Here is a 12774-nt window from a genome sequence, read left to right as displayed (position 1 = left end):
AAATGATTTTGGCATAAGAGAAACCTTGTTATATAGAAGAAAACCCCTTAGGTTTTGCCTAAACAATAGGTTTGGAATTGCCAAGAACCTGCCAAAATTATGGAAACATCAAGTAGGTTAGTATTTTTAAAATTATGCAGGAAAACAGAGTCCAATTAAAGAAACCTTGTACAGAAAGGAAATTTTGCTCTGAAATTTATATATGAGTTTTCTAACTTCAGAAAAGTAGTGTGCCTAAGATAACAAGCCTGTTTTTAATAGAGGCCTGTGCTTCAGCAATATTATAACTGCTTTGTGTATTTATTCTGTTACAGGCCCAAAATTATGTGGTCCTGGAGGGGCTCCAACCCAACAGCAACTACAATGTAGAGCTGCAGGCAGTGACACGCTGGGGTCAGATACGACTAAAGAGTGCTAAGGTTTCTCTCCATTTTAGCACGACTCAGGACATCAGAAATAACAGTGAGTAATCATACTCAAACACCTGAATGTTTTCTTTCTCCTTTATCTGGAATTTGGATGTTTTATATAATGATTTCTTAAATTTTAAAAGATCATTTTCTTAAAGCAGGCTGTTCCACAGCACAATGATCATCTCCTGGTCAAGTTGAGTAACCTTTTCATGTTAAATTTCTTGTTTAAAAATTGGTGATAGTTTTTGCCTAATTCTTTGATTTAGACTCTACTTACCTAAAATAAACAGTTGCAAAGAAAATGAAAGTCTTTGCATAAATCTAGTGTTAGTATTTTTTAGATTCAATACAGCTATAAGTACTGATTGTTTCTAAGTGGATGGAATAAAACCATTTTTATGTGTGTTAACTGGAAAGTATTAACCTGCAATGTTTTTCAAAATCCTGACTGTTTTAGTAGCCCATTAATTCAGATTCCATGTCTGACAACCATGCATTTTCAAAATATTGCACACATAGGACCCACACTCAAATTAAAATCTCAAGTTGTCTAGATGTTATATATTTTTAAGATGTTTAGAACTTCACATGCTAAGTAATATAATTGCAAACTGTATCTGAATCTGGCAGAAGACCAGAATTCTTAGCCTTGTTTAAATACTATTTATGCAATTACAGTACAATACTGAGTTACTGCAGAATTGCTGATGGGGCCCTGATTAACTAATATAGCAGAGTTCTGAAAATAGGATGTTAAAGAATATGATTTTAATTATTCTGCCCTGACTCCATTTAATTTTCTATTAGTTTGCATTCCTTCTTTAAAGTACACTCGCAGTTTAAGCTTGTAGCCATTTTCATAAGAGAACTGTAATTACTTTCAACCTCACTAATCAACTGCTATTTTTCGCCATATTCTGTTTGGGTATACATAAAATATAGTTATATGGTTGTTAGCTGTAACAGACCTTCTTGTCTGTGGTTGTTTCATGTACTAATAACTAAAAATAAGCTAAAGTATCCTTCTTTTTCCCATATTAAATTAATCTTTACTATTTTTTTGGGCCATCTTGAGAGACAACAGAAGGTCAAGTTTTCATGTCTTCCATACACTGAGTCTTTGCTTCAAATCCATACCAGATATCAGTTTGAATCTTCATAGGCTGTATATTAGGCAAGTTTGAGTTAAATCCTCAGTAAGCCCAGTGTAAGTGAATACAAGAGTTCTTCCTTTTCCTTATTGGCTCTCCTAGATTGTACCTCTGCTTTTTTTCATCCCCTGGAAAAGTAGCCTAGTTTGCAGGACTGTGCATGATACCAAAATCTTCTTACAGTTCCCACAGTAAGTTCTCCTTCCTTTTCTATATGTTCACAGGAGATGTAATAGAGGAGAAAATAACTGTGTGAACTGGGTGTTTAATTCCATACACTGAGCCATTGAGCACCATTAGAAGCATATCATTGGTGTTTATGAGGGATTTCAAATTTTGCTGATTCTTTTCCTAAGAAAAGAATCCTTTTTTGTAGAGTATGCTACTTTTTTTCTTTTCTTTTCCCCCCCCTGCAAAGTTCACTAGATAAAAAAGCAAAAATTTTTTCTTCAACCTCCCCCTAACCAGTTTCCTGCTCCTTTTGATAAAGTTTCTATGAAATTCTGGCTCTCAGTGCTAAACTTTTAAGATATTTAGTTTTCAATCCAGTCATCTTGACTGCCATGTCACCACATGACATCACAGCTTTAAGGAAGAACTCAACTCACAGCTGAGTTTACATTAAAGCAAAGAATCCTGATGCTGGAATTTTAGCTGTCTGAGGTTGGTCTTTGTCCTGCTAAGTGGGAGAAAATTCTAGATGCCATTGTATACAACTAGCCAAAGAGAAAATGGGCAAGCTTTTTAAGATTTTTTCTCATTTTATTATTGTATAATTTTATAAATATTTCCATCTTGGGGGCAAGGATAATTAATAAACTGACCTTTGTCATGCTTTATTGGTACTCCTGACATTAGGTCAGACCATAATAATCTTTAAACATGATAGTAAATAAAGACTTTCCATATAACAAAAGTCTTCTGAATTGAAGCTGAGTGATTGAGATATGACCATGTTATTTTTTGTACCATTCCATACTTACTGTGAGAAATCTTTCACTGGAAGGACTGTATTAGTTCTTCATGGCCTCATTTATGTTCTGACTCTCTTGGTCTATATCATTCCAGATTTATATTGGGAGAAGAAGTCTTTGTTTCAGTTTTCCTTCTTCAAAACGGGGATTTTCAGAATCTGATGCAGGTCACATTTGAGTTAGTACTTATAAACCCTGTATCAAATGGAGTTTATTTATGCTATACCCTCACATGTGACTTGGCCCCTCTCCTTGCTTCAGAAAACAGACCATCAGTAGTTTTCATGAAAATCTGCTATCTGCTTATGTCTAATTAGTACAGACTTTCTAATGCCTTGTACTTTATTTTGCTTTACTGGAGTGACCTTTCTGTACTAAAAGGTTCATTAATTGTTGTATTGTATTTTAAACTAGAGTAAAACTATATTGAGAGCAATATTCTTTTAATCTCGTATACTTCAAGAAATTTGACTGTTCAAATTATGAACATCCATTTATTTAATAAGCTTTATTTTCTTTTTATCTGAAAATCAGTGCCTGTACCAACCAAAACATGTATTTGTTTTAGAGTATTTCAGTAATAAGTTTATAGAAAAATCTGAACATCCCTTCTCTTAAAGCCATGAGGTAAATGATTCAAGATTCTTTGAACCTAAACCACTTATATCACTCACTTTATTTGGTAGAGTACTCTCTTGAGAGGTGTATTTAGACCTTTTTGGACATTTTTTTAATGGCTAGATTATATTTTACATAGAAAAGCAAGTAAAAACTACTGGCAGAGATGCAAATTCACCTTCTATATCTCACTCAGGTTAGTTAGGTACAGAGCCAGTCCTGCTTGATGTACTTTTGAGAATACTTAGAAGCAAATGGAGAAATATGAAAAAGAAACAAAAAAATCGCCTGAAATATTTTCTAGGACATGACACTCATGGCTTGTTGTTATTTTGGGGCTTCCATGGCATTTGGGAAGTAATTCCAGGAGGAATGTGCCAGTTTTGCTGAAGTCCCACTCTGCTCTGTGTGGGATTAAGCTCTGGTTTTTAGGTGTCTGGTCCTATTGTCAGAATGGAGATAGCCCACACCCCTCTGAAGTAATTTAGTCCTACACACCTCTGTGAGCTTTGACCTCAGCCCTCTGGCATTACAATTCCCCACACTCAGAAATGCATTGCCTCACTATTTTGGGTGCTTCACTTCTGGGAAATGTAGCAAGATTCTTGCTTGATCTTTATATAGAAATATTTTAAATTGGTGTCCTGGTTTTTGTAGAAGTAGAGCAGGCAGAGAATAGCAAAGCAGAGATTTAATAAAATTAACATAATTTAAATTGACGAATACCTAATAGATTTTAATTTGTACTTCTCTCTAGAACTTTTTTCATTTCCTTTTAGGTAGTAGTAACATTATGGTCACTTTAAGAAAAAAAATTGTTAAGTTAGGTATTTTAATTTAAAGCAAACAAACAAAACAAATTGTATCAGATTCAGCAAAGGCTGAGAAAGTAAAATTTGACCATAAAGCAAGTGAATTTCAATAGAAGCTTAATATAGGGCAAAATGTTCAAGTTTATATGTTACTTGTGACAATTACTGAAACCTGAATCTTTCCCTCTTTCTCTTAAGTATGTAGTCAATAATTTGCCACTTCGTTATTATTGGACTCTTTAGTTTTAATTAGGTGTAATATTGAATTTAATGTAGCTTTTTTTTTTTGTTTATAATCTGATCCTCCTAATTGATCAGATACATTTGCAAGTGTGCAATGAAAAGTCCAGTTTGAATGAACGTTTCTTTTCAACTGAAAATATCTGTAAGTACTGTCAACCCTGCTAAATGTTGATCAATTTTTACCAAATAAAATGCTTGATGAAGGACATCCAATTGCAATTTCTTGTTGGAAGCCAGACACACACAGAATCAAGGGAATTGCTGAAAGAAAATTCTGCTCATGCAGTGTTTTCCTAAGCATTCAGCATTCACGGCTGGGAACAGGAAAGTGGGCAAGACACATCTTGAATCTGACCACAGTGTTCTTACATAGCATACCAGAGGTGTATATTTACTTTGATTAGTAACCACATGTGGCACTTTGTGGGTTACATTCAATGCTGTCCTTGGATTTTGTACATATTCAAACACTGCATGAATATAAAGACTGTGAAATATTACAGAAACTACTGGTAGATGCTGTGCTTGTTTAAAAATCATTGTGTTAACATTTTTTGTTCTTGGAGGTATAAATACAGTCTGTTTCCTTATTACTCTTCAGAAAATTTACAGAGCATTTTCATGTGTAAAACATATTTATCTTTTTTGGTCCCTTTCTAAATTCGACTGAATTTCAAACAAGTGATTTTTCAACCACTATGGAGAGTTAATTCTTTTTATTTATTTCATTTAGGTAAGAAAGAGAAATAAGGTCATTTAGAATAAAGATAGTATTATTTTCTGAATTTCAGCAAGTTTAGCATAGTCATTATACAGCACTGTAGTTAACTAAATGGTTTCCTGATTGTTCTGTGTTTTGCAGAGGAACACACATCTGCTGGGAAGCCACAGAAAGGACTGGTAGATCCCTACCCAACCTTTCAAAGAAGAAAAACCACTCGTTTTCTTAAAATTGGAACTCCCTTCTATCAGGACAATCAACTTCAGGTCAAAGTCTACTGGAAGAAGACAGGTTTGTCAAATATTGATTTACTATTTTCTCTGAGGAGGACTCCTATCAGCCACCTCAGATGGACAATATTATAAGTAATTAATAGTTGAATCCTACACCCATCCTTTCATCCCTTCATCTTCACACTGGAGGGAAGCATTGCCTCTCCTCTTTGTGTTATGTCTGTGTATATGTCTTACAGAAGGAAATTATATGAATCAGCTATCCAGAAATTATAGTCAGTCATGTTGGGGCACTGAATTTTCACAGAGCTGAGACAATTTTTATTTTGGTATGAATGCATCTATAAAGTTTTAAATAGCAGAATTTGGCATTACCTACAGAAATTTTGAGGAACATAAGAATGTTTAGCTTAGTGCTAAACTTTATCAGTCTCCTTGATTTAAAACATAATGGATGGTTGATCACAACCAGAAAACATCTTGAAGATAGTTTTCTTCTAAGCTGTATCCTTCTGGTTTTCAGAAAAATCTTAACAACAACTTTATGGTTTAATCCTCCAGTCAAAATGAAAATGACATAAATTTTAAGTGACTATTCATATTCATAAATCACTAAAGGGATTTTCCTTTCTTGTCCTCTAAGAGCGTATAGGTTGCTCCAGTTTAGCCTTTAGAGGTTTATATGCTATTTATGAACATTTCAAAATGTTCTCACACTGCTCATTTTTTTTAACTTGGTGAAATCTACATATGTATCAATGCCAGTAAATTAAATCAATTCAATTTTTTTTTTTGTTTTGTTTGAAGTAAAGGGCTACAAAATGGATAGTCATATTTTCTTCTTGAATTTTTCAAAGAATTTCAGGAATATTTAAGTGCTTTTGGGTTTAGATGCACATGGCAGCACCCTCAGTGAGGACAGGCTGTATAAATTTTCAATTATGCTATGTAACATAGGAGTATGTCACACTGGAGATTGTGAGAGGTACCCTTTGCTTCTTATGCTTTGCCTGCCTTTTTGAATGGTTACCTTTCAGGCCCTGCTATGTCAATTACTTTCAAATCCATCCTTATTCCTCCCTAAAACCTGCAAGCTTTGGTTCCACTGGGTACATGCACTTTTTGAATATTCATCCCTGTCACGGCTATGCTAGTTCTTTGTTTTTTTCTTTCTTTCCCCATTATATTTAATTTTTGGGTTGCTTCATGGAAACCTGGAACAATTTAAAGTTTAAATGAAAGTTGAGGCAATTTCAATTGGGAATATTTGGTTTACCAGAAAATGTGGTTTTTGTTATGCAAAGCAAGATTTATATATTCTGAGCATTGTTGGGACTGATCACCCTAAACTTTAGCCTGTGCAAGTGAGATGTCAACTCATCATCCAAGCTCCTTTTATTGTTAGAAAAGAAAAGCAGGTGACTTCTGAAGCAATTCATCCCCCAGAGCAGCAGAATTGCTCTCTGGAGATGCCTCTCTTCTTTACTGAGAACAGAGGGGAGCCTAGACAGCTCATCTGTAGAAAGCTTGGAGATGCCTGACGTCTCTCTGCGAGCTGAGGTTCTATTCTTGGCAGTCTGTGTTGAGAAAAATGAGGGACAGGATTCAAAGATGAGGAGACAATGATGTCTCCCACAGGCGTCAGACAGGGTTGTGCAACTCACAGTCTGCAGACAAGATTCAGCCCAGTGGAACCATCAATCCTGTTCCAGCTGTTTTCCTGCCAGCCTGCTGCCAGAAGAAAGATCATGTGTTCTGTGACCAAAATGCCAGCACCCCTACTGACATTCACCTTGTGAATAGTTTGCCAGAGTTAGTCATACTTAATGGAGGGAAAATCTTGAGCAGAATAGAAATATTCTTGTTCCAGCATGGATATCTTGAACTAGGTGTCCACTATTTATAATGGAATTACACAGCTATTGAACTTAGAGGCATTGCATCATAAAACCTTAATGTTTCCATCTAAATCTGGAGCTGAATCTCACCATCTGCAGCATACCTGGAGGTAATATTTGTATTAAAAGCTATAAATGTCTATAAAAAGAAATAAGGTAGTCAGCGTCCTTATAGCAACTCACAGTTTGGAAATAAGAGGATTTCAAAGTGGTATAATTTCCAGAATTGGAGAATGTCACAGACCTGTCAAAATGACATGGTTTCACATGCTGTCACCTTGTGCCAGGGGTGTACTAGCTGACTAGCTGGCTGTACAGCTGACTCACCTTGTGTGGGGCTGTGTGCATCCCATTACATAAGGGGACACCCAGGACCCATTTTGGCCCTGGCTGGGGGCATGTTCTGTGAGGTGCACTGGGGTGTTTAGGTACAATGACCAACCATGCAGTGGAAGATGCCTTCCTTTTTCCTGCAGAGCAAGCAGTGATAGGAAAGGTGTGTGAAGAGGGGCAGAACATGGCAGTTCATCACACTTACCTTTTTTTTTTTTGATTTTTTAAAAAGAAAATATCAGTGTTCTGAGTGACAGCACATGCAGTAACTCAGCAGGAACCATTGAATTGTGTGGAACTAAAATATAGCCAATTACTTGCTCCTGAGAAGCCAGCAGCTTCTATAAGCTCCTGCAAGAGTTTGGAGATTATGTAGTGCATGGGTGAGGTACTGTAAATTTACTAGTAACAATTTACTGCAGAGCAGGTCTGTGAGCCTGTGCAAGGAGCACAGCAGGAAAATCATATTGTCTTCATGAAAAACAGCAGTTACTGAGACAGCTGTGCTGGGAACTGTACCCACACATCTTTCACCTTTATGAACTGCACTCTATGGTGTTCAGGGAGTGAGAGGAGGTAGTAGAGTGCAGCAACTGTAATAGGAAATACTGAGAGAGACCTTACCTGAGCCTGTATCTATTTTTATTGCAGGTAGGCAATCAGAGTTCAAATAGTTCCTGACAAAAAATTGACCTGTTTGTATCTTACATGGTGGTTGAACACAGAAGTCCCTGTTGATTGCACTAATGTTCTCATTTTTATGTAGTTTGCTATTAAAAATCAATACCTTTTTTTGGTGGAGAAACGCAGCCATTCTGTAGTCCTAAATTAGAATGTATGACTTTAAAATAGAAAAATTAAGGGGCCAGCATGAAACCATGTGAAATAAGTAGGCTGATAAGTGTGAGAGTCACCATGATAAAGCAATAATTCAAGAAATAAATGTCTCAAGCTTTAACATGTTGGACATTTGTAAGTTGATCAAATTTCAGTCAGTTGTAGTACTCTTTGCTGGTATAGTTTTCAAGTATTTTTGGATTTTCTGTGTTGGACTTCATGACATGAACAAGAGATTGTTGCAGAGATGATGAAATAAAACTGTTATTTAGATTTTGGATGGGCTTTATTTTAGATGGTGTAAACCAGTATGTTATCACAGAATCATGGAATGGCTGGGTTTGGAAGGGCCTCTGGAGATGATCTAGTACAACCTCCCTGCTAAAGCAGGTTCACTTGGAGCAGATTTAACAGGATAATATCCAGTCAGGTTTCAAATATCTCCAGAGGAAGAGACCCCACAACTCCTCTGAGCATCCTGTTGCAGTGTTCTGTCACTCTCAAAGTAAAGAATTTTTTTCTCATTTAGATGAACGTCTCTCTATTTCAGTTTCTGCACATTGTCCCTTGTCCTGTCACTGGGCACAGCTGAAAAGACTGTGGCTTCATCTTCCTGATACCCATCCTTAAGACATTTGTAAGCATTGAACTAACTGTGAAGTTAAATCAAGTTACTGAGTTCTATCTGTAAGGCCCTGTAACAGATATGGTCACTGTTTTTTCAATGTCAGAGAATTTATCCTCCATCAACACCAGCCTGCACAGGTCATCTAAGTTTATTTCAGTGTGCCTTAGGATTTACAGAAGGTATGGTGATATCGCTTGACTATTCAAAAGTAGTTCTTCCATGACTGAAGATGTATTCCTCAGTGAACTTTGCAGATGAGCCTCTAGGAAGGCAGTGAAAAGAACAGATGACATCAGGGCCAAAGCTCTCAGTTTTGTATCATCCTTCTGAGTAGAAGGATGTGTCCTGTGCAGCAGCTGCACCAGAGAGGGTGTTGCAAACTATTAGCAAACTGACTTTGTTATACAGCAAAGAAGTGACTATATATGCTTGGAATCTGCACTCAGTGTTTGAATAAAAGTCTGAGTAAGGGGATGGATTTCCATATGTGTGCATCATGATGTGCCACAGGTTGGTAAGCAGGAAAGACTTATCTGGGTCTGTTCTTCAAGTGTCATTTCTTAAGACCCATTAATGTTAGTAAGCATAAGGCATGAATGGAATGTAGAATCTGGGCTTTACATTAAGATAAAGCTCTTTCTGAAATAATCTTTCAGGTTGCATACTCTGGTACAATGGCAATAATCACTTCTGGATGTATGCTAGCAAAAGTACCTCCACACTTCAAGCAGTACAAGGTACTTAGCAAATGCACATGATGTTGCTAGACAGAGTCATCCAAAAGCATGTTGCATATGAATACTAGCTTCTTTCTGAAGCAAAAAAAATGTAATTTCCTTGCTGCCTTTCACTTAGCCCTGGGATTAGAGAAACAGTACATTCCTTAAACAGCATGAATCCCCCTTTTGTAAATGAACAGTAAGATGTGGTCCATGGCCAGATATTTTGGCCATCTTGATGTGTGAAATTAGAAATCATCAAGTAGTGGAATCAAACTAAAGAAATCACTTTTAAGTCCTTGGTGTTGAGGTCAGACAGTACCATCCATTACCAAAAATGGATGCACTCTGAAACCTCTGTTTAAAGAGATCTGATACTTAAGGATGATTAAGAATCTCAGTATATTGTGCAGTAATCAAACTGAAAGTGTGAAAATAAAAAGATGTTTAAGTTTTCTCTGTTTTTCTATGGTTGGGCAACTAGAGGGCTGAGTGTTGGACTTAGCTGAAAAGCCTCCAAGTTGCTGCAAATCTCTGTATGAAAATAAAATTTTGCTCACAGACAAAAGGAAAAAAATCCTACCTTTTATGAACTCTGCATCAATTCTCATAAATTGCTGCAATAATTATAAAGCACTTAAATATCAGAGTGTAATTTCTTTCTGAAGCACTTGTCACAATAATTTCTAAGTCATTTCTCTGCCTTCACTACCATTTTCTCAGTGCCTGTATTTGACTATAGTACAACTCACCTTGCTCAGGTAAAGCTTTAGTTTCCTTTTCTTTGAATTAAGTCTGTGTGCATTTACTTCCCCCTGTTTAAATTAAACATTTTAAGTACTTTCAGATATTTAAAATCAATATATCTGCCTCTTGGTTTTGCTTAAAAAGACAAATATTTAAAATGCATTAAGACTTGGCTTCAGGCTTCTTTCTTTGTGTTTCTGTAAATGCTAAAGCAGAAAGAAAAAGAATACTTGAGGCAGGGAGAGGCAGAGAATCCTCCATTGTCTGATAAATCAACCAAACAAGAATAATGAATTAAATTACAGAGAAGAATAAAATGTAAGGCATGGCAAAGCAAATAGAGAGCTAACACAAATGCTTTTAAAGCCAGATCTTAGGAAAACAAAATTAACTTTCACTTAGTTCAGGGACATAAATGAAGTGTCTGTGTGTACTGACTCTTTGTTTGTAATAAGGTATTTCATATGGCAGGTTTTGAAATGAAAGCTTTCCCATTGATAACAGATATCAAATGGTCCTTTCTCATGGAATTAGAGCCATTGAAGTTAAAGAAATCCTTCAGTGGCAGTTGGAGTTTCCAGCTCTTACTGTAAATAATTCTGCAATACTTGCTTAATGCTAAAGCATTATTTAGTTTTAGTTTTTAGCTGTTGCACTGAGCAGATTAGTGTTTGAGCAGCTGGCCATATTCTAATTATTGATATCCAAGCAGTAGAATACTTGTACTTCAGGATATCACTGTAGTCCAGATGGTTCTTTCAACAAGATCACTTGTTAGTTACAGTGAAGTATACACTAATATATTTCCCTCAGACTTCCATGAGAATACAGGGACTTTGTCTCAGCAGTGGTTGATTGTGTGGGTATGCATAATGTGCATTAGAACTTAGGGATTTAATTAGTAAAGCTGGCTCTAAGCTCAGGACTCTTCACAGGACTAGATCACCTCTTTGGAAATGCACTGGTAGATATTAAAAATTATGCTTTTCCATATGTGCTACTCCTGGCTCAGATGCTTGAATCTTATGGGCTTCCATAGCATCATGCCTGGGGAGATAGGTAGTGCTGTAAGCTTTGATTATCATAGGAAATTATTCTGGATTTAAAAGAATATTCTGTCAGTAGTATCTGTGTGGTTCCTACACCTCCCTAACTTTATTTTTCTCCTTTACTTTGTCTTAATGTAGCTTCAGGAAAAAAAAAATCTCTTTGCCTTTTTTAAGAGGATGTAAAGGGGAGTGTCTGGCCATCTCCAGTTCTGCTTGCTTTACTTTACTACAGGACTCCAGTTTCATTATGTCCAAACCTGAAATACTTACAATATTAAAATGTTACTGGTGGAAGTAATGAAAAACATCAACTACAAATAATAGAATTTGGTAGGGCAGATGGTTTTCAAATTCTCAAATAGTCTGCAATTGATTAGTGGAGCCAGTTACAAAGTTTTAAAATTACATTTACGATGGTGGCAACCTCAGTGGCATCTCCCCTGCAAATGGGACAATATTGGAAAATATTTTCAAAGGTACAGTTTATTGCATTTCTGCATGATTTCACAGCAGAACAGAAAACCATGACTTGTTGCCTTGCACTTGCTTCCAAACCTCCATACCTTTCAGGGTAGTTGTTAAAGCTCTTGGTTTGAGAGATTTAGAGGCAAGTTTGTCCAACTGCTATTCTCAGGAATGTAATTGGAATTTATTCAAAGTCTGCCAGGAAATCAAATAGTCACAAGTCAAATCAGAAGTACCCGCTGTGTTCCCAGAGCACAGACAGCACAGAACACTGATTTTACTTAACAGGCACCCGCTGATGTTTGCTGAAGGCTGTACTGGTCTGGTTTGTACATTTGTACACTTTGTACATTTAGACCACTTACTGTTTATTTTAAAAATTTATGTAGTGTGGGCTGTGCATGAGTCCTCAGTATGATCTGAATCATACTCCAGAACACCTTTTAGTCATTTAGTCAAAGTGGTTTTAATTTGACTTAATTAATGGATTTAAAAGAAGTCTTCTTTTTATTCTTAAATTTAGTAACTGATAGAAATTTAACCTTGATTTCTTTTGTACTTAGGTTAAAAGTTTAAATAGAAATGTAATTGCTAATTACCTGGTCCATGAGTTGAATCCAAAGATACATATTTAATATCCCATTTCAAAATCATTTATCAAGACTTAATCCACTTGAAGGCACTGAAAAAATTACCCAGCCAGCTAATAAATAAGCTCTTGCTTGATTTTTAATTATTCAGGAAAAAACACATTTTCAAAACCAGTATCTTTTTGGACTCTCAATATGTCTGTGTCTGGCTAATACAGTTTTCTGGATTTCCAGTGGCTAATACAGTTTTCTGGATTTCCAGTTACTTCCTGAGTATTACTACAATGCATGAAGTTAATTATTTTAACTACAAGCAGAGTATTTTATATATATGTGTGTATAC

The 12774-nt window shown here is 36.0% G+C and overlaps 1 protein-coding gene across 1 annotated transcript in view; it reads left to right on the top strand.

Moving 5' to 3' along the window:
• The window catches only part of ANOS1 (anosmin 1), a 124045-nt gene that overhangs the window by 94743 nt on the left and 16528 nt on the right, over window positions 1-12774 (top strand). The window contains 2 exon segments of the mRNA XM_079304881.1: window positions 315-462; window positions 5074-5223. Of these exon segments, the coding sequence (XP_079161007.1) occupies window positions 315-462; window positions 5074-5223 (298 nt within the window).

Source organism: Erithacus rubecula (assembly GCF_903797595.1).
Source record: "Erithacus rubecula genome assembly, chromosome: 1".
NCBI classification, from domain to species: domain Eukaryota; kingdom Metazoa; phylum Chordata; class Aves; order Passeriformes; family Muscicapidae; genus Erithacus; species Erithacus rubecula.
Note: the sequence above shows the minus strand (reverse complement) of the source record. Positions and strands in the feature narration are given on the sequence as shown.